The 27886-nt window shown below is 37.6% G+C and overlaps 1 protein-coding gene across 1 annotated transcript in view; it reads right to left on the minus strand.

The window, feature by feature from the left end:
- Window positions 1–7765: 7765 nt before the first annotated feature.
- The window catches only part of LOC124359658 (ankyrin-3-like), a 210315-nt gene continuing 190194 nt past the window's right edge, over window positions 7766–27886 (minus strand). The window contains exons 27-37 of the mRNA XM_046812589.1: window positions 25961–26143; window positions 19899–20043; window positions 18652–18858; window positions 16862–17088; window positions 16545–16611; window positions 16225–16329; window positions 14143–14205; window positions 13152–13268; window positions 11435–11608; window positions 10585–10639; window positions 7766–8134 (exon numbers count right to left, since the gene is read on the minus strand). Coding sequence (XP_046668545.1) covers window positions 8101–8134; window positions 10585–10639; window positions 11435–11608; window positions 13152–13268; window positions 14143–14205; window positions 16225–16329; window positions 16545–16611; window positions 16862–17088; window positions 18652–18858; window positions 19899–20043; window positions 25961–26143 — 1377 coding nt within the window. The 3' untranslated portion in view covers window positions 7766–8100. The remainder of the gene's footprint in view (window positions 8135–10584; window positions 10640–11434; window positions 11609–13151; window positions 13269–14142; window positions 14206–16224; window positions 16330–16544; window positions 16612–16861; window positions 17089–18651; window positions 18859–19898; window positions 20044–25960; window positions 26144–27886) is intronic.

Raw genomic sequence — 27886 nt, forward strand, 5'->3', positions numbered from 1 at the left:
AATATTATATTTTTGATGTGATAAATGTTTTAATATCTTCTACTTTATTCATCTGTAAAGCGTGGTTCCAATTGATCTGTGCGATTTCTGCTACAGTTAATTTTGAGTTAAATCTAGAATACATTATCATCTTTGGCTTTCTCCTTTCCTTTACACATCACAGTGAACAAGCTTGTGGTCCGTCATCTTTAACCCTCTGTGGTCTTTGATACATGATGCATCAATAACACCGGTCCTCTTGACCTCAGCCAATCTGTCCACGATAATATGGTCTAACAAAGTGGCTGAGGATACTGTAACTCTAGTAGATTGATTTATAATTTGTACTGAATTAGTTTCCTACCTGTAAGATTCGCCACAACCTAACCCCTGATGACTTCAATTACACCTTCATTGCAACAGTGAAAGAAGCATGTAGTCATGTTCTGCCTTCTACAGCAGTTTCCGGTCAACTTGTGAGCGGCTACCAGGTGCCACCCCTATGTTTTTTGTAGTAACTAGTTTCAAGTGAGGAACTATTGAAGTGTTTTCAAAGCATCAAAAGCAGTTCCAGTAAAGACATCTTCAGTATCAGTGTTGATCTGGTGAAATTTGTTTTGCCTGTGTTACTAGAGCCACTTACGACTAGCATCAATCATTGTCTTTCTATAGGCCTGTTTCCTGACTTGCTTAAGTTGTCAAATAATAATAATATCACTTTATTGCGGTAACAATTATAAAATTGCATACAAACGTCATAAATATTTAAATAATAAAAAGGTAGGCCTACACTTCATTCACTCACGCACACAGTCACATGTTTCTCTCATTCACTCTCATCTTCATTCTCACCAGACAATCCTGCCACTGCCACACCAGAACCAGAGGATAGATCGTGTTAGTTTTGAATTTCGTCCCAGCGGCTCTCCATAAACTCGTCAACTGAGTAAAACACCCTCGACACCAAAAGGTGTCTTAGTCGAGTTTTAAATTTTTTTTGGTCATTCAATTGTTTAATCTCTTCAGGGAGCTTATTGATTACCAACCTCAGACGGTAAAGGTTCAAATGCTGTAGTTCTGTGTTGTTGAACGCGAAAGTTGTCCCTGCCTCTAGTCCCATACTGGTGAACGTCCCTGCCTTGAACCAAGTTACACTTAGAACGGCAGTACAGGACAACCTCCACGATATAGAGACAGGGCAAAGTCAGCAATCCAAGCTCCCTGAAGGTGTTTTTGCATGAATCTCTGAAGTTCAATTTTGAAATGATTCGGACAGCTTTCTTTTGACTTCTAAATACACGTTCGAATTTGTATTTAGAACAGCTGCCCCAAAGTCTCAAACCGTATGTCAGATGTGGATATACCAAGCCAAAGTAGGCTGTTCTTATTATATCCAAAGAGCAGAATTTTGGAAGGTTCCGTAAGACATAAATGCCTGAGGAAACCTTTGAACAAATGCCGTCAATGTGATCGTTCCAAGTCAGCCCTCAATCTAGGTGCATTCCGAGGAACTTGGTGGAATCAGTTTCTTCTATTAGAACATCATCCGCCATCACGGTAGCGAAGTTGTCAGGTTCTTGCTGCCGAAGAAAAAAATTGACGACGCTTGATTTGGAACTGTTGGCCCTCAGATTTAGTGTTGAAAAATACTGAATACATGAATTCAGTTCTAAAAATGAGTTGATTTCTAATTCATGTTTTGTTTTTGCTCTGATGCAGAGAGTTGTATCGTCAGCATACTGAACCATCTTCCCTGTAAGGATCGATGAGTTCAATCTGTTGACGTACACAAGGAATAGGACAGGTCCAAGGATAGATCCCTGTGGGACATCGTAAGTCATTTGAACCTTTCCTGACAGGGTATTCGCAATCTGCACACACTGGCTTCTATCCCTGAGGTAAGACGAGATCCATCCGTGCGGCAGACCTCGAACACCACATGTCGTCAACTGGTACAACAGTGTTTCGTGATGTACACAGTCGAATGCTTTAGAGAGGTCTAGAAATATGCTTAGCACATGTTCTCTTCTCTCCAGGCCATGACAACTGTATCGATTAGGTCTGTGACCGCATCGATTGTAGATTTGTTTTTTCTGAAACCGAATTGTTCGGAACAGAGGATTTCAAAACGATCAAGAAAATTTTCAAATCTGACAAGAATTTTGAAAATGGGTGTGACTTTCGCAGATTTCAAAAGGGAGGGAAAAATGCCTTGTGCGAAAGACAAGTTGATCAAATTTGTGAGTGGAGTCAAAACATGCTTAGAGCAGCGGTTCCCAAACTTTTTTGGTGAGGTACCCCTAAGTTTGTACTATGTATTATGGCGTACCCCTTGGCCCATAACACATATATTTTGAATTGTACATGCATTATTAGTTTGCCTTTTCTTATTTTCGTTTTATATGCAATTATAATCACTCGTATGTTATAAAATCTGAATTTCAAAGATAAAATGCAATAAGAATAACAGATCCGTAATGCATTAAAATACAAATGTTATATATTTAGTTTTTAGTTATCTGTGTTAAAACTTGTTAGGTTGGAATAATAAAATGCAAGGAATTGTATTAATACATATATCTAATTATAATCAAATTACAAAATACAAAATTCAGAATTGTGGATGTCGTGCAATGAAAATGTTCGTATAGTTATCATCAGTTATTCAATGTGAGGGATGACCTTGAGTGGAATGGCTTAAACTGCTGATGTCTGGCATAATTGGGCTTAACTCGAGTCTGAGATCACATTCCACTGTTTGCATTCAGTTCCTGTATTTATTTTTTATGTACAGCAGATGTGAGAATCCCGCTTCACATAGATAGAAAGTTCGGAATGGTATTAGAAACTAAACTGCTTTGTCAGCAATTTCACCATACTCTGAACGTCGTTTGATCCAAAAATCAATAAGAGTGGTTTTGTTAAATACTTCTTTCAGATCCGTATCGCAGTTTAACTCCAAAAGTTCCTCTTGGGAATTTCAGAGAAAAGCTGTTTGGAACAATCTTCTCAATTTCAGCAAAGGGGTTTTCAATCCACGAGTATGAACTCAGATCTTCTTGAAAGTATTTTGTGAAGCTAGCTTGGAGGGAGCTACAATGATCTGATATGTCATTCAAAATTGTTTGATTCAGGAGAAGTTCGTTCTCTTTAATAAAAGATTCAAGAGATGGGAACAATGACACTAGGCTTTTCTTTGATTCCCCTTCTGCAAATCTTAGTTTTAGTTTCACGCTATTTATTTTGTCCATAACTTGGAATGGGGTGTTATAGCTTCCTTGTAGTTTCATGTTAACATCATTTAACATACTGAATATGTCTGCCAAGTAAGCCAATCGGTTCAACCATAATTCATCTGAAAAACGGTCACGATACTGAAAGTCTGCGTCGGATAGAAAAATCAATATTTCGAACACTCGAGATATCACTCTTCCTCTCGACAACCACCTTACTTCCGTGTACAGAAGTAATTGTTTGTGAATACTATCCATTTCATCACATAAATTATGGAAAATGCGTGAGTTGTGCTCTGGCTGTAATGAAATTTACTGTCTTGACTGCTTCATTCAGTACATTTTTCAGCTCTGCTGGACATCTCTTTGTAACCAAGGCTTCTCGGTGAAGACTACAATGAATAAACTTAGCCTTTGAGCTTACTTGCTGCACTTGAGTAACAAATCCCATATGAACTCCAGCCATTGCATTTGCCCTATCTGTGCAAATGCCTACACATTTTTCCCAGTAAAACTCGTTTTCTCGAATAGATGTGTCTAATTTTCCAAATATTTCATCTGCATTGGTGTGTGATGGCAAGTTTTGGCAAAATAGCATGTGTTCTTAACATGTTCTCTGACAGTATTTTCATCTTCGTACCTAACATAACATACTAGCTGAGCCATGTTAGTTACGTCAGTTGTTTCATCAATTTTAGTAGCAAAATATTTGCTTTTTTATTTTCATTAGTAATGTTTACTTTACATTAGCAGCCATGTCACTTATTCTTCTTGAAACTGTATTGTTAGAAAGCGAAAGTGAATCAATCTGTTTAGCCTCATTTTGGCCTAACATGGTTGACACAATGTCTTTAGTTGCTGGCAGTATTAATGTTTCCCCAATGGTATGTGTATTGCCCTCTTGAGCAATTCTAAGACCGCTTTTAAATTCAAACTAGTAAAAGAATTAATATTTGTCTTGCTGCCTTTTATCATTAGAGAGCTTATTATTAAAGAGATGGTTTCATTGCATGGTTAGAAAGTGTTTCCAAACAAATTACACATTGTGGCCTAACTTCATTGTCATGGACCTCATTATAAGTAAATCCATAAAACGAGTAGCTGGTATCATATTTACGCCTTTTTTGTACGCACGTTTGTTTACCTAATGGCTTCGCAGAACACACAGAAGAACTTAGATCTTTTGATGAACACGTACTAGGTATAGGAGTAAAATTACCTTCTTCAAGTGATGATGAAACTCTTTGCTTTTTCTTAGCGTTTGAAAGCTTGCTTAACCACTTATCCATATTGCTATAACAAACACTGTCTATGAAATAATGAATAAATTACACGAATAATGTGGCAGTATGACACACGCTTAAAACCACACACTTTGCAGACGATAGAAAAACTGACAAAGAAACTAGAAGGTGGAGAGCGTCAGTGATGTAGCTACATTCGCGCAAAACAAAACTTCCCTCGCATTTCCCATAACCCGAAATTTCCTTCGCATCAGCCGGAACATAATAGCAAACTGGCGTGGTCCTGCTCACGTATCCCCTGGCAACGTCTCGCGTACCACCAGGGGTACGCGTACCACAGTTTGGGAACCCCTGGCTTAGAGCAACGTTTGAGCAGGCCACACAGACATGCTGTTGATGTCACATGATTTTTTTGGTTTCAATCCCTGTATCACGTGCGCCACCTCTTCCTCACTCTCAGGAGACAGTGCCATGGATGAGACCGGTCCCATCGATGACACTTCGCTGTAATTGAGGCCTTTGAATGATGGGTCAAGTGATGCAACAGATGAAAAAAATGAGTTGAATTCACTTGCCACTTTAGAGGGATCTGAAATAATTTCGTCCTGGATTTTGAGCTTTGGAATTTGGGAATTTTTTGAGCAATTTGCCTGTGTTGTTACATTTTTAATAATGCCCCAAGCAGTTTTGGAAAAGTTTTCGCAATTTTGCAATTTTTTTTCAATTTTACATGCTTTTGCAGATTTTATTGTTTTCCGATATTTGCTCTTGAAATTTCTAAAAAAAGTTTTAAACTGTTCATTTTCGGTGCTAATGTAAATCGAATGGTAAAATTTTAGCCGTTCTCGTAATTCTAAAATTTCCTTCGTCACCCAAGAATTTTGTTTTGCTTGTTTGCGTTCTTGAAAATTTTTGAAAGGACAAGTTACATTTAAGTGATAAACAAAAAGATTATGAAACGCAGTATTTTCATATATTGTGCCTATTTTTAAAAAGGATGACCCCTCCCTGGCTGAGAACTACCGACCAATATTTTTGGTGCCCACCTTTTCCAAAATCATTGAAAAAGCTGTGATACACCAGGTTAGTGAGTTTTTTTTATCTCCTTCAAAAAATCAATTTGGCTTTTTTTACATGGGTTTGTCCTCTGTGGAAGCAATCGAGCTTTTAGTCTCAGAAGTGATAGGTGGTTTTGAACACTCCTCTAACACACTTGCCAGCTTGTGTGATTTGACAAAGGCTTTTGACCGTTCCGCATGACATCTTCCTTAACAAATTACAACATTATGGCCTAAATGGTGTTGAGCTAAACTTCTTCTGAACTTACCTGACTGATCGCACTCAGAGGGTGTACTTCAACAACACACTCTCTGAGTTAGCTTTAGTTAAAGGTGGTGTACCACAGGGATCGGTCCTGGGCCCATTCTTATTCTGAGTTCTTATAAATTATTTGCCTACTAATGTGGATTGCGGTTCAGTAATTTTCGCAGATGACTCCACGTTTTATTGTACAAATTACGATATATATACTGTGTTTGTAGAGAGGGCTCATGTCCTCCCCAAGCTAACCACTGGTTTTCATCTAATGGTATGTTACTAAATGATAATAAATCACAAAATATTTTATTTCCTCTTTATACAAATCTTACGTTAACGAAGTATAATTTAAATTTAAAGTCCTGTGTAAGACTGTTGGGTCTAACTTTAGATTCTTAGTTGACTTGGCAACACCATGTTCAAAGTGTCTGTTGCAGGCTGTCAAGAGTAATTTTGTTACTGCACCACCTAAAGAAACTTGTTCCCAAAGATTATCTTAAATCTGCATATTATGCATTTTTTCATAGCACCATATTGTATGGAGTCACCCTATAGGGTAACAGTCATGATATTCAAAAAGTATTACTATTACAGAAAAGAGCTGTTAGAATTTTGGCTGGTGTCTCCTCCTTAACTACATGTAAACCTATTTTTGCGGAGGAAGGTATTCTTATAGTTATCAACCTTTATATTTATTCATGTCTGATTAAAGTAAAACAGAATCTTGGTGACTTTACTCTTAGAAATGACATTCATCACTATCCTACTAGAGGCAGCTTATATTTAGATCAGCCCTACTGCAGATTAAGTAAAACACAATCTAGATATTATTTTATCGGTATCTGTTTGTTTAATAAACTTCCTCTTACCAGTCATAACATTAGTCTTAGTAAATTCAAATCAGTGATGTATAGATGGCTGATAACTAAACCTTTTTATAGTATAGATGAATAACTGGTAATGTCTGTGATAGATGTTTCTTTTTAATTTTAAACCTATCTGTATTGTAGCCCACATAAATATTTAACTGTTTTAATTATCTTTTATTGTACTATTTTTTTTATTTATTATTGAATGTTTTACCAATTTATACCAATTTTAATCATTTATTTTCTCTAGAATCCATTAATACATGTATTTATCGTTGATTGTCCATGCTAAGTTATACATACGAAACATTTTTGGGTTTAAGACAATTTATATTTAAATTTCAGCTACATGTTACTTGCAGAACCTTATATACAAGGCCAGTAGCAAATGTATGCCTTCTGAAGGTAGAGAATTTCATTTCACAGCATCACTTTTCATCTCTAAATTCTAAGAAAAAATAGCTAAACCAAGCTCCAAGTTATTTAGACAATTGTGTGAGAATTTATGTTTTCCTCAGTTTATAAAATTGAACAATATACAGAAGATTTTATGGTAATCATACTTTTTTGCAAGAAAAAACCACTTGAGTGTTCTCAACCACTAATCCAATAATTTTTTTCCCTCAAAGCACTATCCACAATTGGACACTATTAATGCAAGCTATTTTTCAAGTTACTACTCATCTTGTAAATTATATTCCAAAAGCACCTTGAAATGTTTTTTCCAAGATACTATCTTTGTAAGCGATTATCTAAAAAAAACTATCCACATAAGCAGTTTCCATCATAATAATGGTTTATAATGCATTTTCTCAATCAAAAAGTAACATTTTACAACAGTTTTTATACCTAAGTCTTTATTGAAAAAAATTAAGAACAATATTAAAGCTACGTACATAAGATAATGTATTGCAACATCACCACCAAGTTCTATTACGCTCACCTATCATGAGATTTGTATACCAAATATGATCTGTTTTTACAATGCTATTCCACGAACCTATGGGTCACCTCATACCTAGTCATAAAATTTATCTTTTTGTTTCTAAAAAATATTAACTGGATTAGTAGAAGCTATAAAAACAGTGAGAGTTCGGAAAAGGAGAATAAAATCTCAACCTGATTAACTATAGCAGCAATATTTATTTAATATATTACATAGTTAAATATAATATTAAACAATTTTAATACAACCTAGTTACTTCTATGTTTTAAAATTTAAAATAATATTTATACTTTATAAATTATTCGTGCATCTCATAGTAACAAGAAGAGTGCTTCAACAATGCAAGATAATACTGACAGCGCGCTCTAAGCTGAAAACGATTTATAAACTTTCATAGAATTCAAAATCTGATTTTCAACAATGATTAGTTAATTTCTCTGTTTCTAGTAATAAATATAGACTTGTCAATAAATAATTTTGTTGGAGTTTTAAGGATTGTCCATCCTGTGGCTTCACGGCGAGAGCCCAGCTACGCCTGGAACATACCTGCAACAATCCACCTGCAATTAGCTCACAAGGTAAAGAGAGTAAAATGGTGGCACATAGTTTCTTTATCTAGTTATCAGCTTGGACATAATGACCAAAATAAAAAAGTGTTTACTGTGGTTTTATCTACAAAATTATTATTTTACTTATTTTCAAGCTTGTAAAGCAGAATTATTATGATCTAATACGAGGGGGTACCCAAAAGTAACTGGAATTGTATTGCTGGCAGCCGGCAGCGTGTAGTACACATTCCTGCCGCTAGGCGTGTGTCGCGCAACCCATTGCGAGCTCAGTGACCCCAGTTCCGTTGTCTTAGTGCATTCTTTTCGTTCGTAGTGACTGTTTTCGCTAACCCTGTTTTGTTCTTATTTCGTTTTTTGTCATGGCAAGTTTAAGTGAACAACGTGCAGCTGTGAAATTTTGTTTTTTACTTGGTAAAAATGCTGCAGAAACTATTTTAATGTTGAATACAGCTTACAAAGATGATGCTATGGGGAAAACTCAGGTCTACGAGTGGTTCCCTCGATTTAAAAATGGCGACATGTCGATTGAAGACAACCTCGTTCTGGACGTCCATCAACCTCTCGAACGGACGAAAATGTTGAGACAATTCGTGAACTTGTGCTCACCGACCGTCGACAGACAATTGAGGAACTATCAGAGAGTAGTGGGTTAACTTGGAGCTCGGTTCAGCGAATTTTAACAGGAGATTTAGGACTGAAAAGGGTTGCTGCCAAATTTGTTCCTCGACTTTTGACTGACCATCAAAAAGCACATCGAGTTGAAACTTGCCGCCTTCTGAAAGAACTCTCGAAAATGATCCCGATTTTCTGGAAAAGGTAATTACTGGTGATGAGTCATGGTGCTATGGTTATGACCCAGAAACGAAGCAACAGTCAAGCCAATGGAAGTCGCCATCTTCACCTCGTCCAAAAAAATGTCGGCAAGCCAAATCAAACATCAAAACCATGTTGATTTGCTTTTTTGATGCTAAAGGCATTGTTTCATTCTGAGTTTGTTCCTCCAGGTCAGACTGTCAACCAAACATTTTATTTGGAGATTTTAAGAAGATTGCGCAACAGTGTTCGCCAGAAAAGACCCGATTTGTGGCAGACTGGAGACTGGTTCTTCCACCACGACAACGCACCGGCACACACAGCCATCTCAGTTAGGCAGTTTTTAGCCAAAAACGGTATGGTTCCGCTGCCCCACGCACCTTACTCGCCTGACCTCGCTCCATGCGACTTTTTTTTATTTCCACACATGAAAAGAGGCTTGAAAGGTCAACGATTTGACAGCGTTGAAGAGGTTAAGAAAAAAACGAAGCTCGAGCTTGCAGCCATTTCTAAAGATGACTACAAAAAATGTTTTGATCAATGGAAATACCGTTGGGACAAGTGTATTAGTTGTAATGGAGATTATTTTGAAGGAGATAAGGTCGTTTTGTAAAAAATTTGATAATATATAATTTTTATAAAATAATTCCGGTTTTTTTTGGGTACCCCCTCGTACTTCATGCTAATAGTAAATGCAATTTTGGGAGATCCACAATTTTTACAGTAACTTAACAGCTTATAACCATTAATAATACATAATAATAAAATAGTAATTTTGGATATAAAACAACAATTTAAATGTTTTAATTCTTGGAAATGTTATGTTTAACTAACTCATTTAGACACTACAGCCTATTAAAAGTGCTTTTAATGACACATTCTAATATGTTTTAGAACCGTTGTATAAGTGATTTCCAAATACAATAAGAATGTGAATGACGTTATTATTGATTGGAGGATTAATATCGTGTGTAACTTCAGTAATAATAACCACAGTGTACTTAATAAATTGTACACGTGAGAAGAACTTTTTTATTACAATGATAATGATTACCATAGCTAACACTCAGGTTGTATGGTGACAGCTCAATATTTTTTCAATTATTACAGATAAAGCATTACAACTTTACACATTAATTTTATGCATAAAAATCCATTTTTTTATGAAAATATCTTATTTTTCATCATATCAAGGGACAGCTGATAAGGAGTAAGAAGAAAATCTGTAATGAGAGTACAGGTAGAATAGTATATAAAAATAGAAGAGAACACTACAATGAGAACATAATGGTGGAAATCTAATCTCAAACCATTTAATCTATACAAAATTGTCACTTATACTGTTCTTTATATCCAGAATAGTTATCGGGATTTTACTATTAACTAGTTGGGAAAGGAATGACAAAAAAAGTTATGTCAAACAAGCTCATGTTTTTTAAAACTTACTGAAAACACTGGTCACAGTATAAAGAACAAATGAATAACTGCACAATACAACTAACTTATTACTAGTTAGATAAATAAACTAAAATGCAATGCTTTTGCTCTTATAACTGCTTAAAGACTACATAGTGCTATCTGTAGGAGTATAAAGTATGCCTACTTTTAAGTTACCTGCGAATGTCAACCTCACTGCCCACATTAGTTAGCTCGTGGGCCAGATCTGATCCTGCAAGACAAATTCACAAAACATCAATACAATTTTTTATGTACAGAAATAACATATTTTAAATGTATTTATACCAATTATAATTGTTTTGGAAAAGTGATAAATTTTTATGTTGTAAACACAAATTCATTACATAAACATGTGTAAGTAAACTGTACAAGATTTTTATGCAGAAATAAGTCAAGGTAACTAAAATAGTCGTTTCAACCAGTCAAATTTACATTTTTTTAAACATTACCTATAATATTTTTCAATTCATAATAACATTAGTAATGTCCGAGAGAGGACTCGATGGTGTCCTGAAGTTTCACTTATCAACAGAAATGACAATCAGATGGTGTAATGTAAATATGCTTATTCTGTTTAAGATGTTCGTTATCAGAGATTGGCAATGGCAGACCACTACAACAGCAGCCAGAGTGTGTTTCACAATAAGTTTGCATAATTTTTAAAGACGAAAGTAGATACAAAAACGTTCCTGGGAATATATTGTGTTATTTTCCATTTTGATTTGTTTTTCAACAGCTAGACAGAACACATGTTACAGTACAAAATATAACTTGTTTTCTAAGATCTGCACTCATTACAGTTTTTGTATTCATCAAAGGTGAAGTACGTTCATATTATGAAATAAGATAAAAATAATGTGCAATCATAATTTTAAGACAGCTCAATACATAACACAAATTGATTTCAATAAACAAAAGCTCTGTTAGCAGTGCTTAAATATTTCAACAGCTATTGGTTTCAATAAATTTTAACTTTAATATTTAGTAATTAAACACTACACAGTACCTGTGTGGTCATCATCCGATAAGTCACCACCCTCGTGCATAGCCACATCGGAGCCGCTGGAACTTCCTAAGGTCTTACGCTTCACCCTGCCTGGGCCACCACGGTTCGTCCCTCGTACATCCGGCACTGGCCCATCCATACAGTCACTGTCTGAGTCACTGCTTACACACTGACCTGTCAAATGATTCAACTTTGTGTTAGGTCAAGTGCTTTACTTAATACAGAAACATTTACTTCCATGTAACTTTAAAACTCTAGTTTCTTTAAAGACAACAAAATACATTTCTACATAGTGTTGAATACATAATGTTGTTTTAATTCCAATGATATTTACATAATATTAGGACCACAATTTGGATTATCAGAGTATTTGGATTTGAATTAGTCAGCAAGATCAGTTAAATATTAAAGTTTATTTGATTATACGTCTTTCAATTATCTTTTTGATAGGCTGTTGATGTACTTTAACAACAAACAGTTTGGTTGAATAAATGACTATAAGTATATACATATAGTGTATACTTCTATTGACCCATAACACTTACATTTTGGTTTTCTCCCTTGCAGCCTAAATGTATTATACAGTGCACTAAAAAGTAGTAGCAGGTACCCAGAAGAACCAGAATAGCACTGCCAGGGACTGGGCTTGCATTGTAACATAATTCTCCTACTAGTTATGTATAGTAGTACAGCTCATTTCTTGTTTCTTGCTCAGGTTTTTTTGTAAATTAGTAGTGATTGTTTTTGCTTGGGATATTTTTTCTTTGTTTTATATGATAGCCAGTTTAAGTGAACAATGTGCAGGTGTGAAATGTTACTTCCCACTCAGTGAAAGCAGTTTAATATTGATAACAGCTTAGAAAAAAGGTACTGTGGGAAAACTCAAGTGTACAAGTAGTTTTATAGTACTAAAAGTGGTGACATGTTGATGACAAAAACTCGTTCTGCATTAACTGCCCACACATAGGAAAATATTGAGAAAATTTAAGAACTTGTGCTCACAGACTAATAAACAATTGTTACAGATAAGGGGAAAACTTGGAGCTGGTAAATTTTTATTATTTATGGAGTATTGCTATTAATGGTTCGAATGAGAAAAGCAACAATAATTGTACCAACAATATTATATTTGATGAAGTGGACTACTTAAAAATAGTATGATTAATACAACACAACAACTTGTGGCCTCTGGATGGAACACTGAACCAAGGATCATACACTGTCTATGATTTGCACAACTAAACCAACCAACCAAACCAACATTAGTTGGTTAATTTAATTATATGGTTCTCTATCAACCAATGTGTGTCAATGGAGGGTCTTATTTATGAACAGAATAAACTGACGAATGTTGGACCTGTGCAGCCAAGATAGTTACAAGTTCAAAATAAATAGAGATATATTTATAATCACAGAAAGCTGGTATTTTCAGTTCTCTTCCTGTCGTATAATTATCATGATACGTAAGGTCTTCACTTATTATATTTTGTTTAAAAGTCACGATTACAACAGTACAACCCATAGGAGAAAGTATTTTGAAGGTAATCTTAATTTTGCTTTTGAATAAAAGTTTTGATATTTCCCTCATTCTCACAAAATTATAAAGAAAATGTCCATATTTAAAAATACTATAAACATCTTGTATGACTAAACATACAAACTTTGACTGAGTTTGGCATACAGAGTATCTGATATCCTACCAAATTACAATACTCACTGTCCTTGTCCAAAGGTGTGGACTGTATCCTCTGTTCAGAGTGGATGATTTGTGTTGTCTCCCATTTGCCATTGTCCAGTCCGTTTCCTGTCACAACACTTGTTGTTTTTGACCAATCTGTGTACACAAGAAATTATTACTTTCAACTCTGATATATTATCAACTTAATACAACAAGATTTTTAAATCTGTTATTAAAGCAAACACTTTGAATTTTTGTTTAAGCTTTTGAGGTTAAATATCGTTCTTACAAGACTAAAACCAAGATGATCGTTGGTAGAGCTGGCTCTTAAGATTACTGCCAGTCACTCCCCTGTTGCTATCCATAGTTGTAAATTAGTATCTTCATTAATAATACCATTTTGCACACATAATAATAAACTCATGAAATGACAAAGCACTAAAGTGAAAATAAGAAAAGATTTACTTCTGTCTTCCTTAAATGAATCTACTTATTAAAGTCTGATACTGGTCACAGATGCCAGACTAACTAGACTACAAGACAGGCATGAGACTGTCTTCAGTAAGATCCACAATATTAGGTGAATGTCAATATTCTCTTTTTTTCTGTCAAGATCTCACATCAATAGCTCACAGCTAATCTGGTTCACAGAAAGAAAGCATTTTCCTTATACATGCAGACTTCTGCAGAGCCAGGAAAGCACTTATCATGTACTGACTTTGGGAGAGCCGAGATAGTATCAATGACTGTCAGCCACAGTCAATGTGTTAACAGGATACAACCGAAGCCAGCACTTTAGTCGCCATGACGTATGATGACTATTGTGACAACAAATACGTGCGATGTAACACTAGCTTATATAATTATTTTCGTTCTGCCATGCATGTTTTTCCACCTGCCTCAAGGCCTATTAGTGCTTGCCACTCAAATAAAAAAATATTTTATTTACAAACTAAACTGTTTTAAAAATAAAGCTTCCAAAAAACTAAATTAAACTATTTATTTCTTTGATTTCAAAACTTATTTTTACCTAATTCAGAGGGGAATTCCGCTGGACTAGGTGGTGGTGTTTTTGATGTTTTCCTTTTGAGATCTGAAAGTAAAATATAATTTACAGATTTAGAAGGTATATAAGATAAAATAATATATAACAAGTACAAAATATATAAAACTAATAATCTTATAATACTATGATCTCAGTGCAGAGGATTACAGCAAGCAGCATCAATTGAAGTTTATTAGTAATAGTAAACAATTAACTACAATCTAACTACCAATCTGACTACCAGTCATTTAATCCTAGACCTAATGTTGCCACAAGTTTGAGTAGCTCATTTCTCTATCTCAACATGGTACAACCACACTTTCATGTGTCCATAAAAGTATTTTTTACACATACAAAAAGAAGAGATTATGAAAATTAAAGTCAACAAAGTGAAACAAAAATGCATTTTAATAAATAAAGTAATGTCTTTTCTATTCACACTAGCCTAGAATGACAAACAAAAGCTAAGACATGCAATTGAATAACTAATACCAATGTTATAATGAAAAATTCTGCCTCTATATATATATACTTTTTGTAAATGTACTACTATAAATGCTTATAACTGAAATATTTAATATGCTTGATCACTCTTAGTACAACCAGGACATTTTCAGTTACAACGTTATTTATAATAAAAATTCATAACTATAATGAAAAACATTAATCATTTTGTCAGTGAATTGCAGATATATGCAAATATTTTTGTACTTTATAATGTAGGAACTACAAAGATATTATTCGTACAGTGAATAACAAATAATAAATTATTTCTGAACTTAGCCTGGACAGGCAAATCAGTGTTATAAGTTCATGTATTATGAAGTTTATAACGCTATGAAAGTAATATAGTGTTATAAGAATGTTAGAATGAAAAATTAAATAATTACACATTTAGTTTAGATTAAATTTTCTAAAAAAAATGCACTGTTATCAGAAAAAATCATTCACTTAAAATCGTAATCACTATAATTTTGAAAAAAAATATTTAGATCATAAAACTATACAAAATTATTAGGTTTGCTTAGTTGATACAAAAACAACGAAACATTTGTAAGCTACTATGGTATTATATTACTTATTATTTTTAGCAAATTTTTTTCAATTAATCATGTACGTAAGTTTGTGTCTGCACAAAATGGGTACCACTAACTAATGACTTCTTAACACTAATTACAATCTGGCACTATTTGAGTTAACTACATTGAGCTTAATATAGTTAATATTATGGTTAAATAATTTTTTTTAATGCAAGAGAAATTTATTTTTAAATAAATTCTATTATTTTTGTATTAATGATGAAATGTATAAATGCAATTTTTTCTTAGAAATTATACTGATGATGCACAGTATTTTAAGTTTTAACCAATTTTACTTTCTATACTTCTGATTTTATACACTATTTCCATGTATTTCATATTGTGTGTTACCTAATAAACAATAGTAATGAAATATTATCATAAAAATAGATTAACAAAAAAGTTGTGATTTTTCTTACACTCTTCAAAATTTAAAGTGAAAAATACTTAGTTACTGTGAAAAAAACTGATTTTTTATTGACATATTTTTTTTAAGTAGAATATTATTCAAGTATAGAGTATTTTCTATAGCATATTTTCTTAGCTATACAACATTAGTTTTAAAACAGTATAAGGATGCATCTATTGTAGTTAAAAACATAATTTCTCTCGTACATATAATAAAAATTTACATAAAAACACCACAAAAAAGTTAGTGCTACTATCACAAGACTAATAACATCCTCTTATTTCTCCTAAAATTGCAATCAATTTAGAAGCTTGACATTTGTAAACACAATTACAATACTACTTCATTTATGTAAAAACCTCTTCCTGTAATTAACAAGAAATGTGTTCCAAGTTGTTATTCTAATCTACATTTGTTGACAAGTAAAATGGAATGTATCCATTATATGATTGAAGCAGGACTGATATTTTTAACTTTAAAAGGTTTGCAGAATACGGACATAAGGTGACCATTACAAATTTCTTAACATAGCACCAGATACAGAGGCTCTTTTTATTGTTTAAAAACTTGAAAACCAACCTTTACTTGAATCCAGAACTGAAACTTCATGGTTGAGGAAGTCAGCTGTTATTTTCTTCTCTTCAGCTTCATATTTAGACGGTAGTTTCAAACTGTCAACTGTATCTAAAACAAATTACCAAGACGTGATAAAAATAGGTTAAAGAATACATTTAGAACCTTCACATAACAATAATGATGTATTTTGCAATTTCCTCTCTTTTTATTATGAATGCTCACTATACACCTACACACAATTTAAATTTCACCTTTTCTTTTTCTTGCAACTAATTCATCTAAAGTAAAATTACATTGGTATAAATATGAGACTATAACAGTACCTTCACTTTCCGAATACAGATCTTTTTCTTTTTTAGGTGTGCTGCAAGCTTCTATTGAGTCCAAACACTGAAACAAAATGTTGTCACAACATTATTGTTTGATGATGTCAAACAAGTCAAGAATAGTCAATATGACTATAACAGTTCAAACATAAAAAGTCAAACAGTCCTTTTAAATCCTAAAATGCTACATTACTAAATCTTGTTATTATTTCCTATGAGCGTTCAATGAAATCTACTCATTTAAATCCGAGAACCAAAAGAACTCAACAGAACCATACCAAAACTTTATTGATTTATTAATCTAAAGAACCTACTTTGGAGTCATTGTAGTTGAAGCTCTGGTCCATGGATGTGTTGCGTCGCAGTGAAGTATCTCTTGAGGGTCCCAGCTCATCCTTCAGTGTGTCAAACCCGGACTGGTCTAGGTGTACCTTCGCCACTGCTCTCTCTACATCATCTGTCACCAGCTCTACATTTTGTATACACTGGGTCACGATATCTTCTCTGTGGATAGCCTTCAATGCCTTCTCCAGATTGTTACCTGCCAGATAGAAAAATCGTATTTAATATAAAAAAAAACAACTAATTTTGGTCCCTGAATACAAAAAGGTTTTTTTAAACTAAAATTATGATTTATTTGAGTGTTAATGTATATTTTTATATTTTTGTCTTATGTGTAACCATGATGACATCAAGAAAATAAAAAAAATAAACAAACAGGCTGAGCTTAATCGTATGATATCTTAACATGTGATTTTTTGTGGGTTGGTTAGTAAGACTTGGTTACATTCTATAAGATCCTTCAATACTCCACTGTGTCAGTTTATTTGTGTATAGACAAGATAGAATTCAATGGTGGTGCATGTCCCTCCCTGCATGAAATCTGCCTGAACGTTTGCAAAGCCTATAACTCAGGGTGATATCTTGAGAATCAATTTAGATACATAGTGTGTCTAGCAAAGTGACTTGAATAAATTCTTTGATTTTTCCAAACAAAAAAAAGAAACTTTCCATATCCTATAACTGATAAAATCAATGATTTTTTAAAGTTAGTTTTATTTATAAATGATGTGAGTGTCAAAATATGGTCACAAATACTGATTAAAATAAAATAGTAAATTTAAAGTTAGTAAATAGCTAATATTTACTTGGACATAGTTACAAGTATACCTGTTAAAGTTAAAATAGTGATGGGCTATTATGTGCAGTATATTAGGGTGTTTGGAATTCACAACTGACACCAGAAAGTTCCAGAAGGTGTACAAAAATTGTCTTGCATCTTCTGAACACTCAAAGAAATATTAAATTTTGACCATTACAAAAGAGAGTGTTACTGCTGGGAGTGACTTTGAAGCAAAACATTGATAACCTAATTTGAAAACCATTACAAAAGTAATGTGCAAAAGAAAAATCTTAACAAAGTAATATTTACGCTTATTAAACTGGGAAATATATTATATATTGAAGAAACAATAATATTACCCATCTGTGTGTGTGTGTGTGTGCATGTGCATGTGTAGTATTCAGTAGCCCAAGCAATCTTAATACATAGCATTTTAATACTTGTACAATATCAAAGACAGTTTTGCCAGGCAAAATGAATAATAATAATAAGACCAACAATTAATGACACGGTGAGTCTCCCCAGATTCTATTTTCGAAGCCCATTGATCGATTTTCAGATTCTGTAGATTTGAGATTTGGTTTTGAAACATTACTAGATATTATCACAATGCCATACAACATATATTTTAAACAGAGAACTTCTGTGACATTCATCCGTAAATTTTTGGCAATTTACATGAACCCTCATTAAAATCTGTAACTTTTCCGGGACTTCCGTGACCGGTAGACACCTTTCAAGAATAAACGGACCATTTTCAAGGTCTATTGTGAAATTCCCTGACTTTTCCATGAGTAGTTACTCCTTACTGTAACATTCCCTCACTATTTCTGGCTGTTTTAAAAACCTAGTTTATTAAAAGCTGGCAACTTAAAGGTGATGTAGTGGTAGCTTTGCTGAAAATATGAACTTTTTGCGGCAATCTCTTTCTGAAAACAAACATGAATTAGTTGGTGAGAATCAGGAAGGGCATTAACTCACCAGTGGCCTGCCCACCCTTGCTCTGCATCCACAGCCGCAGCATGATCATAGCCTGTTGACGCACGTTGTTGCGGTACTCGGACTTGATCAGTTCCACATCGGTTTGCGTGAGACCCAGCTCCAGGGCTAGGGGCTCCCAGTCCATACTCAACAGGTTGCAGATGTCCGACAGTCGGATATCCGCCCTGTGTATCGTTTCTGTGTTACCTGGTTCAAGTATATATGAGTCAGATATACCTATGAGAGACCTGCCTAAAAACAAAGATTCTGTGCATATCATAGCTCGTATAGTAAGACAATTCACTAAAAAAACTGATTAGGTCATTCAAAGGTAACGATGACACTTGTTGATAATATCGAAGGCTATGAAAATATCCCTTTCAAAAACTGGGAAGTTTTGTGACACAGTATACAGTGTGTGTTTTCAATAAAAATACCTGACATCTCAAAACATGTCATCAGATGACCATCCAATTCTTTTTCTGACTGACTGATGTAGGGTAGAAATGTGTTAACTAAAGGCAGATTGTTTCAAACCACTCTTGTGGGAATTTATAAGGTCTAAATGATCCAATTGTTTATCTTATCTTATTGAATAACAAACTCCACTGAGAATTGTTGGGTCGCTCTAGTCAGCCAGCATCTATAGCAAGCCATAAACCCATTGTAAATTGATTTGTTTGACCACGCATTTCTCATTGGGTACAAATTATTTAAGCATCAGCAGTAGAACAATAATACCACACAGTAAAAACATTCAGTAGCCTATTAGTGCTGGCTGTCTAGTGGTACTCACTCATCCTACAAGACATAATTAGAACTATTTGGAGGTAAAACTAAAAGCAGATCGCTTTTGCGACTTGAGCTTGTCATTCTGCTGCTAGGCCCAGTAATTGCATAATCAGATATTTTGTCTGTGATCCACAATGGGTTAATCATAATTGCTGATTATACAATCAGGAAAACTGATAGAGTGCCATCAAATGCACTAACTCTTCCGGGTCAATTTAGTAACCTATCATGGTCACCATTAAGGACATCAGTGAAGGCACAGATTGAAGACTGCAAAGTTGTGAATCTGGATCCTTTGAAGAGATTTGGAAGCCTTGCACTATTCTTTTGTCTGTTATATCACTTCAACATTCCTTTGAGTCTTCTCTATACAAATGCACATCATATAAACATTATATATTCAGTTATAAATTTTGGTATACAATTTTTATTAAAAAAGCACAGACATGACTTACCCAAACCGTGGTCTCTGAGGAAACTATAGTTCTTGTCAATTAAGTAGAGGTCTGATTCTGAGGGGGTGGGCTCATGAATGATGTCCTCTGGTAAGGTTATGTTCAGTGTACAGATTGGCATCTGACATGGCTCTCCTCGCGCCACCTATAATATATCAGAATTACCAGTACTCTACATTGGTAGCTTTTAAAACTAACAGAGTTAAATCATTTATTCATCTACAGTTGACTTAACCCTTTTACTGGCAGGCTGTAAGCCACATGTTGGTATGCTGACCACCAGAGCCATTGGTGCAGGTAGATATGTAGACCTCCAAACATTAGACCAGCCATGTCTAACTCTACCACCACGAGGGAGGCAGCACCGGAGGCAACTGCAGGTGCGGTCTCTACTCCTATTGGGAAGAGAGGGCGCTCGGGCGGTTCTTCGGCGGGAAAAAAAAACCCCTGCCGAGGAGGCGCCCGACCAGCGCACCTCTTGAGCAAGCAGCGCATGCGACGAGTACCAATCCCTCAACGGAGGGAGAGGGGTTGGGAGAAACATTCAGGGAAGTTCTGACGGGACATAAGCTAGTCTTGGGTCCCTGCTAACTTTCCTGAGAGGCGCCTCTCAGAGGAGGAGGGCTATGGAACTTCGGGGGCGCATTCTCGACGAGGTACTCTCAGCAGAGGGTGTGTGCCTGCAGTTCAAAAGGTGTTTCCCCGAAAGGGGGGCTCTCGTCATGGGGGCTCTGTGGCAATGACGAGACCCAGGGATTGGCTGCGGGGTCTGGCTCCGGGGGGCTGGGGATCGGTGTGGCCCTGGGGGAATAAGGGTGATCTGTGGGGACTACAAAGACCTCATAAGATCTACCAAGGTCTTCCTAAGGGTCGATGGTCCCATGGGCCGGGAAGGACTCTGCAACCATTCTCAAGGCCATTAACAAACAGAATGCTGGGATCTCTGTGTCGGACTGGAGGGTTGTTGGAGATGTCCACACGGGAGATTCCAGAACTCTTGTAATTTTAATAGATGAACAGTCTTCAACCACTCTTAAGGGGAGGGGCTGGAGGGTGTTCATTGGTGTGGAGCAGGTCCAGCTGAGGGCGCAGGGGTGGGGCGGTTGATCATGGGGATCAAGGTTCTTCAGATCAACCTGCAGCACAATAAGGCTGCCTCGGCTGTATTCTGCAGACGCTTCCTGTCGGAAAGATTTTCACGTGGCTCTGATACAGGAACCTTGGATCAGCAAGGGAAAAAAATATCAGGGCTTTCAATGACAGGGGTGAAAATATTTAGTGCCCAGGTTGAAAATGCCAGGACATGTATTGTTGTAAGCAACAAGGTGGACAGCATTCCTGTTCTGGAATTTTTTTGTTGCAGGGATCTCTCGCCACAGTCAGGTTGATGGTGGCTGGTACTGGACGAGCCCTGCTAGTTGCATCATCATATCTACCGTATGATGATGCGGAGTCCACGCCCTCCAGGGAAACTGGCTCCCTTGGTGGACCATGTTGGGAGGAGTGGGAGCGGAAACTGGTGGTGGGATGCGACGCCAACTCGCACAACGAGGCGTGGGGTAGCACCAACACTAATAACAGAGGTAAGTTACTTCTAGAATACATAATGTCCCGTAGTCTAATGATCGCAAATGTGGGAAATGTGCCCACGTTTCGCACGAGGACAAGAAGGGAGGTGCTAGATGTGACCATGATGTCGGAGGGTATGGCTGGTCGGATGCATGGCTGGCATGTGTCTGACGAGCCTTCCCTCTCTGATCATGCTCACATCTGTTTTAAGATCGGTGAACCAGATGCTGGAAAAAGTTCAGTATAGGAATCCGAGGAACACAAACCTGGGTATCCTACAAGGAAAAACCTCAGGGCACAGCTGGATTCTGATTCCACTAATGGGAAAACGGATTCACAGCGCGGCGCAGCTTGACGAAATCTGCTGACGGTCTAACTACTGCGATTGTCGGCTCCTTCGATCTCAGCTGCCCGATTATAAACAAAAACAGATCTAAGGTAGCCTGGTGGAGCTCTGAATTGACCTCTTTGAGGAAGGAGGGTCAGGGCTCTATTCAGGAGAGCCAAAACTTGGGGTACTTGGGACACCTACCACGAGGCTCTTGCACTGTACAACCGCAAGGTTCGTACGGCTAAGAGGTTAGCCTGGAAGAAGCTCTGCACCGATATTGACAGTGTGCAGGGCAGTGCAAGGCTGCAAAAGCTATTGGCAAAGAATCCCATCTCGCCGCTTGGTAGTCTCAAGGACGATCAAGGTGTTTACATTACTGAGCGGAAGGAGTTCTGAAAGTCATGATGGGAACACACTTCCCGGACTGTATTGTTCATGAGGCGTGAACAACCACCCGAAAGTGAGGGGAGACATGCGGGTCGCGCCACTCATTCGCAGTGGAGTCTGGCGCACCGTATTGTTACCTTCAGTAGGATTGAGTGGGGCTATTAACTCATTCAGTCCTTACAAGGCTCCTGGGGGCGACGGGGTGAGACCGGTTTTGGCTTGCAGCGGGGATTGGACATTCTCCTTCCACAGCTGTGCAGACTGTCAAGAGCCTCGTGGCTCTCAGGTACATCCCACTACCCTGGAGAGTGTCCAGAGTGGTGTTCATACCGAAGCAGGGGGAGGGCGGGCATGGTGATCGGCCGAAGTCTTTCAGGCCGATATGCCTGTCCTCCGTCCTTCTCAAAAACCATGGAGAAAATGGTTTGCCAGGTTTGTTTGGGAGGGAGCTCTTCTGGAGCGACCTTTGCATCCTAACCAGCCATGCCTACACTCCAGAAAAGTCATGCGACTCGGCCCTGCATCAATTGTATGCAGGATTGAGAAGACGCTGGCGGCAAAAGAGGTAGCCATAGGAGTCTTTTTAGACATTGAAGGTGCCTTTGATAAATACAGCCACTCAGGCGATTATCAATGCGGTCTCGGGACGTGGCGTTGATGGTCAGGTGTGTGACTGGATAGGGGCCTTGCTCACGACAGGGGTTGTTGTTTCAACCCTCATGGGAGCAAGTGTTAGTTGCAAAGGCTACGAGGGGCTGTCCGCAGGGCGGCGTTCTCTCTCCTCTTCTGTGGAACCTGGTTGTGGAATGACCTGCTGAATTCTTTGAAATAGCAGCGGTGTCTTTGCACAAGGGTACGCAGATGATATTGTGATTCTTGTGAGTGGGCAAGTTCAACACAACAATCACGGAATTGACCAATGCTGCTCTGCTGAACATAGAGTGGGAAACTGGTGTGATAAGGTTGGCCCTCACCGTCAACCCCACAAGGCTGCCGTGGTTGCCTTTACCAGGAGGCGACAGATGGAGGGCAATTGGTCCTTTTTCTATTTAAAGGCTCACCGTTGAGCTGAAGCCTGAGGTCAAGTACCTGGGCGTGATCCTAGATAGGGTTCTAAACTGGGGACCTCATCTAGAAAGGGTCATTGCCAGGGGTAAGTGGTCTCTAATGCAATGCAGACGTGTGGATAGGTGTGGCCCTGGGGGACTGAAGCCGAGGCTCTTGTACTGGCTTATGTTTCCGTGGTCAGACCTGCACTAATGTACGGAGCTGTCGTATGGTGGCCAAAAATGGAAGCCAAACGGTGGTAGCACGTTTTCTGGCAGGTATCCAAAGGATGGCCTGCCTCGCTATCACAGGGGCCTTTTCCTAGTGCGCCAGGCGCGGCTCTGGACTGTTGTCTTAATCTCGCCCCCCTGGACATTGTCATTCGAGCTATGGCCAGGAAGAGTGCCTACTGTCTTCAGCAGACGGGATTTCTGGTCGGGCTGCAGCGGTGGGGCACTGCAGAATTAGCACTCTGATACAGGAGGATGTTTTGCATATGATCTCTGATCAGATGCACAAAAGTTTTCCTTTGACAAACCCTTTAGGATTATTTTTTTTGCCCTCAAGGGATGATTGGTCAGAGGGGAAGCAACCTCTTCCACCAGCGAGCTCGAATGGTACACAGACGGCTCTAAAACAAAAAGCGGCACAGGTGCTGGAATTCTGGGAGTGAGACCATGTAGGGAGCTGGTGGTTTCCTATGGGTCCGTATCCGACAGTCTTTCAAGCGGAGGTCGCAGCCATTATGGAAATGTGCTCGTGAGAATCTTCGTCTGCGATATAGGGGCAAGACGATTAACATTTTCACGGACAGTCAGGCAGCGCTGATGGCGCTGGGGATTCTTGCGCAATCAAATCCAAACTGGTTTGGGATTGCTATCAGACCGTTTCCTCCCTTGCCAGAATCAACAATGTAACCGTTTGTTGGGTTCCTGGTCATGAGGGGATTTCTGGAACGAAAGAGCTGATGCCCTGGCCAACCAGGGCTCAGCAACAATTATGACGGGCCCTCAACCATTCTGCGGTGTTCCCAAGGTGTGAATCCTCTAGGGTTGTCTCGAAATGGATTCGCGCGCGGAGCATGGGAGAAGGTGGAGGTTGCATCCGGGTTTGAGAGTGAGTAGAATGGGTATTACAGTCAACCTTCCTCCAAGGTGGCCTCGGACCTTCTCTCATTAAACAGATCAATGTCTTCCAAGGTCATTGGTCTCATTACGGGGGCATGGTCACCTGAAGAAGCATCTACACAGAGTTGGTATCCTTCAGGAGGATCCGCTCTGTGGAAGGTGTAATGAGCAGGAGGAGACTGCTGAGCACCTGCTCTTTGATTGCCCAGCAATAGCAAGAGAGCGGTTATGCCATCTTTGGTAGCTTGAACAGGGGTGGCGAGTTTCCCAGGAGGACTTGATAGGTTGTTTTCGGCGGTTTGTTGAACTGCTGAAGTTGTTAGACTGGTAGTCCTCATGGTGTTTTCGGGGTGCGCAAAAGGCCCTTGAGGCTTAAGTGCATGGCAGTAGGCCGCCCCAAGGAAAAAAAAAAAAAAAAAAAAAAAAACTCTACCACCACGGTAATTTGTTCAGTTTTACACATATCCACATAGTCCATTGCACTTCCGCTAGTTTCAAAGATAGAACAATAATTTTTGTACCGTTATTATGGCCATTAAATCGGCTAATTTTAAGTGCTTAGTCATAAGCTATAAATTGTGTTTTTTAGTTTTTTTCCTTTAGACTGCAAAAGTATAAAAACATATTTTAGAAAAATATTTTACTTTTAAATTTTATAAGCGGTTGAAAATGTTTGTTTTTCTCAACAATCTTATATACTATAAATACAATGTTTTTTATAAAATATTTATGTATTACTTTGATATAAGTTTTCCATTAGTCAAGACCAGAGTAAATTTAAATAAAGGCAAATGGCAAAATTATGATCTTAAAAAAGAAAAATAGCAAATTATAAACTTAAGTCAAACCATCAGATTAACAAAAAATACATCACAAAATAAGCTGTTAAAAGAGATAAAAAAATTATAGTAAAAAATTAAACTCAACAAAAAAAGAATATATTGAAAATAAAATTAAAAATTCCGAAAACATTTGTAAATCTACATGGAAAATAATAAAGAATGATGTAAAAAATTATCAGAATATTAATAAGAAAATTAAATTGATTTCTGAAGGCTATGAATACACTGAACCAGAAGATATTTGTGAAATTTTTAATAATTATTTTACTAACATAAAGGTTGATATAGAAGTAATACCAAACTTGTCAACTAGCATTACAGGTGTTCTAATAATTTTAATGACAGTTTTAATTGAACAAAATTCTACACTAAACCAGTAAGCGAGGAAGAATTTAACCAAATTATAATGTCATTTCCTAACAAGTATTCAGCATATTCAGCTCATTGAAGTTTTTTTTTACTTTCAGTACAGTTGGGCTCCTCCAGTGCATGGATTGGCGCTTCGTTTCCAGACCATACGTAAAACACCATGTTTCATCACATGTTATTAGCGTTTCCAAAAAATTGGGTCATTTTCAATTGCGTACAAAGTGTCATGACAAACATTTTTGTGACCTTCTGTTGTTCAAACATTAGTCTTTTTAGCACACACTTTTCTCATGTTAAAATTGTCATATAAAATTTGCCATACACATTCTTTGTGCATTGTGACTATCATAAACTAACAGTTACATAAATAGTACGAATAGTCAATTTTACCTTAGGATCAGGCATGAAGAGAATACGAGCCATAGCCTTCTCTTCGGCGTCCCGCACTCGTACGGTGAAAGGTAACCTGTTCTCTCGGAAAGCCTTAAAGCTCAGTTCCAACTGGTCTCCGGATTTTGTGATAGGTACTAGATTCCCAGCAAACTCCACAAACACTGATTTATCTTCCAGCACCTAAAACATAGTTTGTACCACTTTGTTATCACCAATTTCGACCAATACATATAACTTAACTAACAACTAAGTACCTACTGTACAGTACAAATCAAACATACTTTTCAGTATCTTGACCAGGATTTGGAAGGTATAAACATTGGAACTATCTTGCTTTTTAATAATATTTGTTTTCTATATACTCAGTTACATATTTGTGGTGTAAATCTAATTACAGTCTTAAAATGTAAATCAGTTGTTTATAACTTTTCTTGTGAGGCTCTCAATGACTCTATTATACTCTGTATAATAAGTAACCAGACTGAGCCTGCCCCGCTTCGTCAAAGCGTCTGCTAAACGGTATCTGGTGCTGTAGTGGTGGTGGGGGGTCTAGTGAAAGGGAACCGGGCTGCAGCAGTTGCCTCCAAGCGCTTGGAGAGTTAGTATCGAGCGAGAGCGGAGTGCATGTTCAGTTACCCCGTCGGAGTGAAAATGGAGAGTACGATCGAGCAACGTTTTAGCATTAAATTTTGTGTCAAACTCAAGAAAACGGCCACGGAAACTCTTCAAATGATTCAAGAGGCTTACAGTGAGGATGCTCTGTCCAGAACTCAGGTGTTTCAGTGGCACAAAAATTTCCGGGAGGGCCGCGATGACGTCCATGACAAACAGCGCGTCGGTCCTCCATCAACGAGTCACACGGACACAAATGTGCAAAAAGTGCGTGACGTGTTGAACAGTGATCGTCGTCTGAGCATTCGGGCTATCGCAGATGAGGTCGGAATTGATAAGATGACCGTTCAAAACATTATTAAGAACGATCTGGGCATGAGGAAGATCTGTGCGAAGCTGGTACCCAAACACCTGACTGATGAGCAAAAGAAGCGTCGTGTTGCTGTCGCTTCGGAAATGACAGCTGACGCTTCGTTTGATCGACTGCAAACCGAACCAGAGTTTTTCAACCACGTTATTACAGGAGATGAGACGTGGGTTTTTGAATACGATCCTGAGATGAAGCGGCAGAGTTCGGAGTGGCACACACCGGCGTCACCACGACCGAAAAAAACGCGCATGAGCAAATCGAAGGTGAAGTCGATGCTCATTGCTTTCTTTGACTTGAAAGGCATTGATCACAAAGAGTTTGTGCCACCCGGTCAAACTGTAAACGGCCAGTACTACAGAGAGATTCTCCGTCGACTAACCGCCCGGGTTCACCGAGTCCGTCCGGAGATTGCCGATTCGTGGATTCTCCATCACGACAATGCACCGTCGCACACCTGCCTGCTCGTCACCGAACAGTTGGCAAAACAGTCGAGGGCAACGTTGCCACAGCCTCCTTACAGCCCAGATATGGCACCACCGGACTTCTTTCTGTTCTCCAAGATCAAGAGACACCTTAAGGGGACGCGGTTCGGGGCTCTGGAAAACGTGCTACGACGAGGGCTCTAGACAACATCGAGGTTGCCGACTTCCAGGGAGCGTTCAGGGATTGGAAAATACGGTATCAGCGTGTTATCGACTCCAATGGGGGGACTACTTTGAAGATTTCTAAAGAAAAATTGTACATATTTTGCCAATAAAAAATTTCCTGAAGTCAGTCCGGTTACTTATTATACAGACCCTGTACATTCCACATGCTTAACACTTACCAGACATCTAACTTATGAAACATTAAAATATAAAACTAGCTTGAGGTCCAAACATGTAACAATTAAACATATATAGTATAAAATACAACTGCATACCATTTATGCATATTTTTTT

The sequence above is a fragment of the Homalodisca vitripennis genome, chromosome 4, assembly GCF_021130785.1.
Source record: "Homalodisca vitripennis isolate AUS2020 chromosome 4, UT_GWSS_2.1, whole genome shotgun sequence".
Lineage (NCBI taxonomy): Eukaryota > Metazoa > Arthropoda > Insecta > Hemiptera > Cicadellidae > Homalodisca > Homalodisca vitripennis.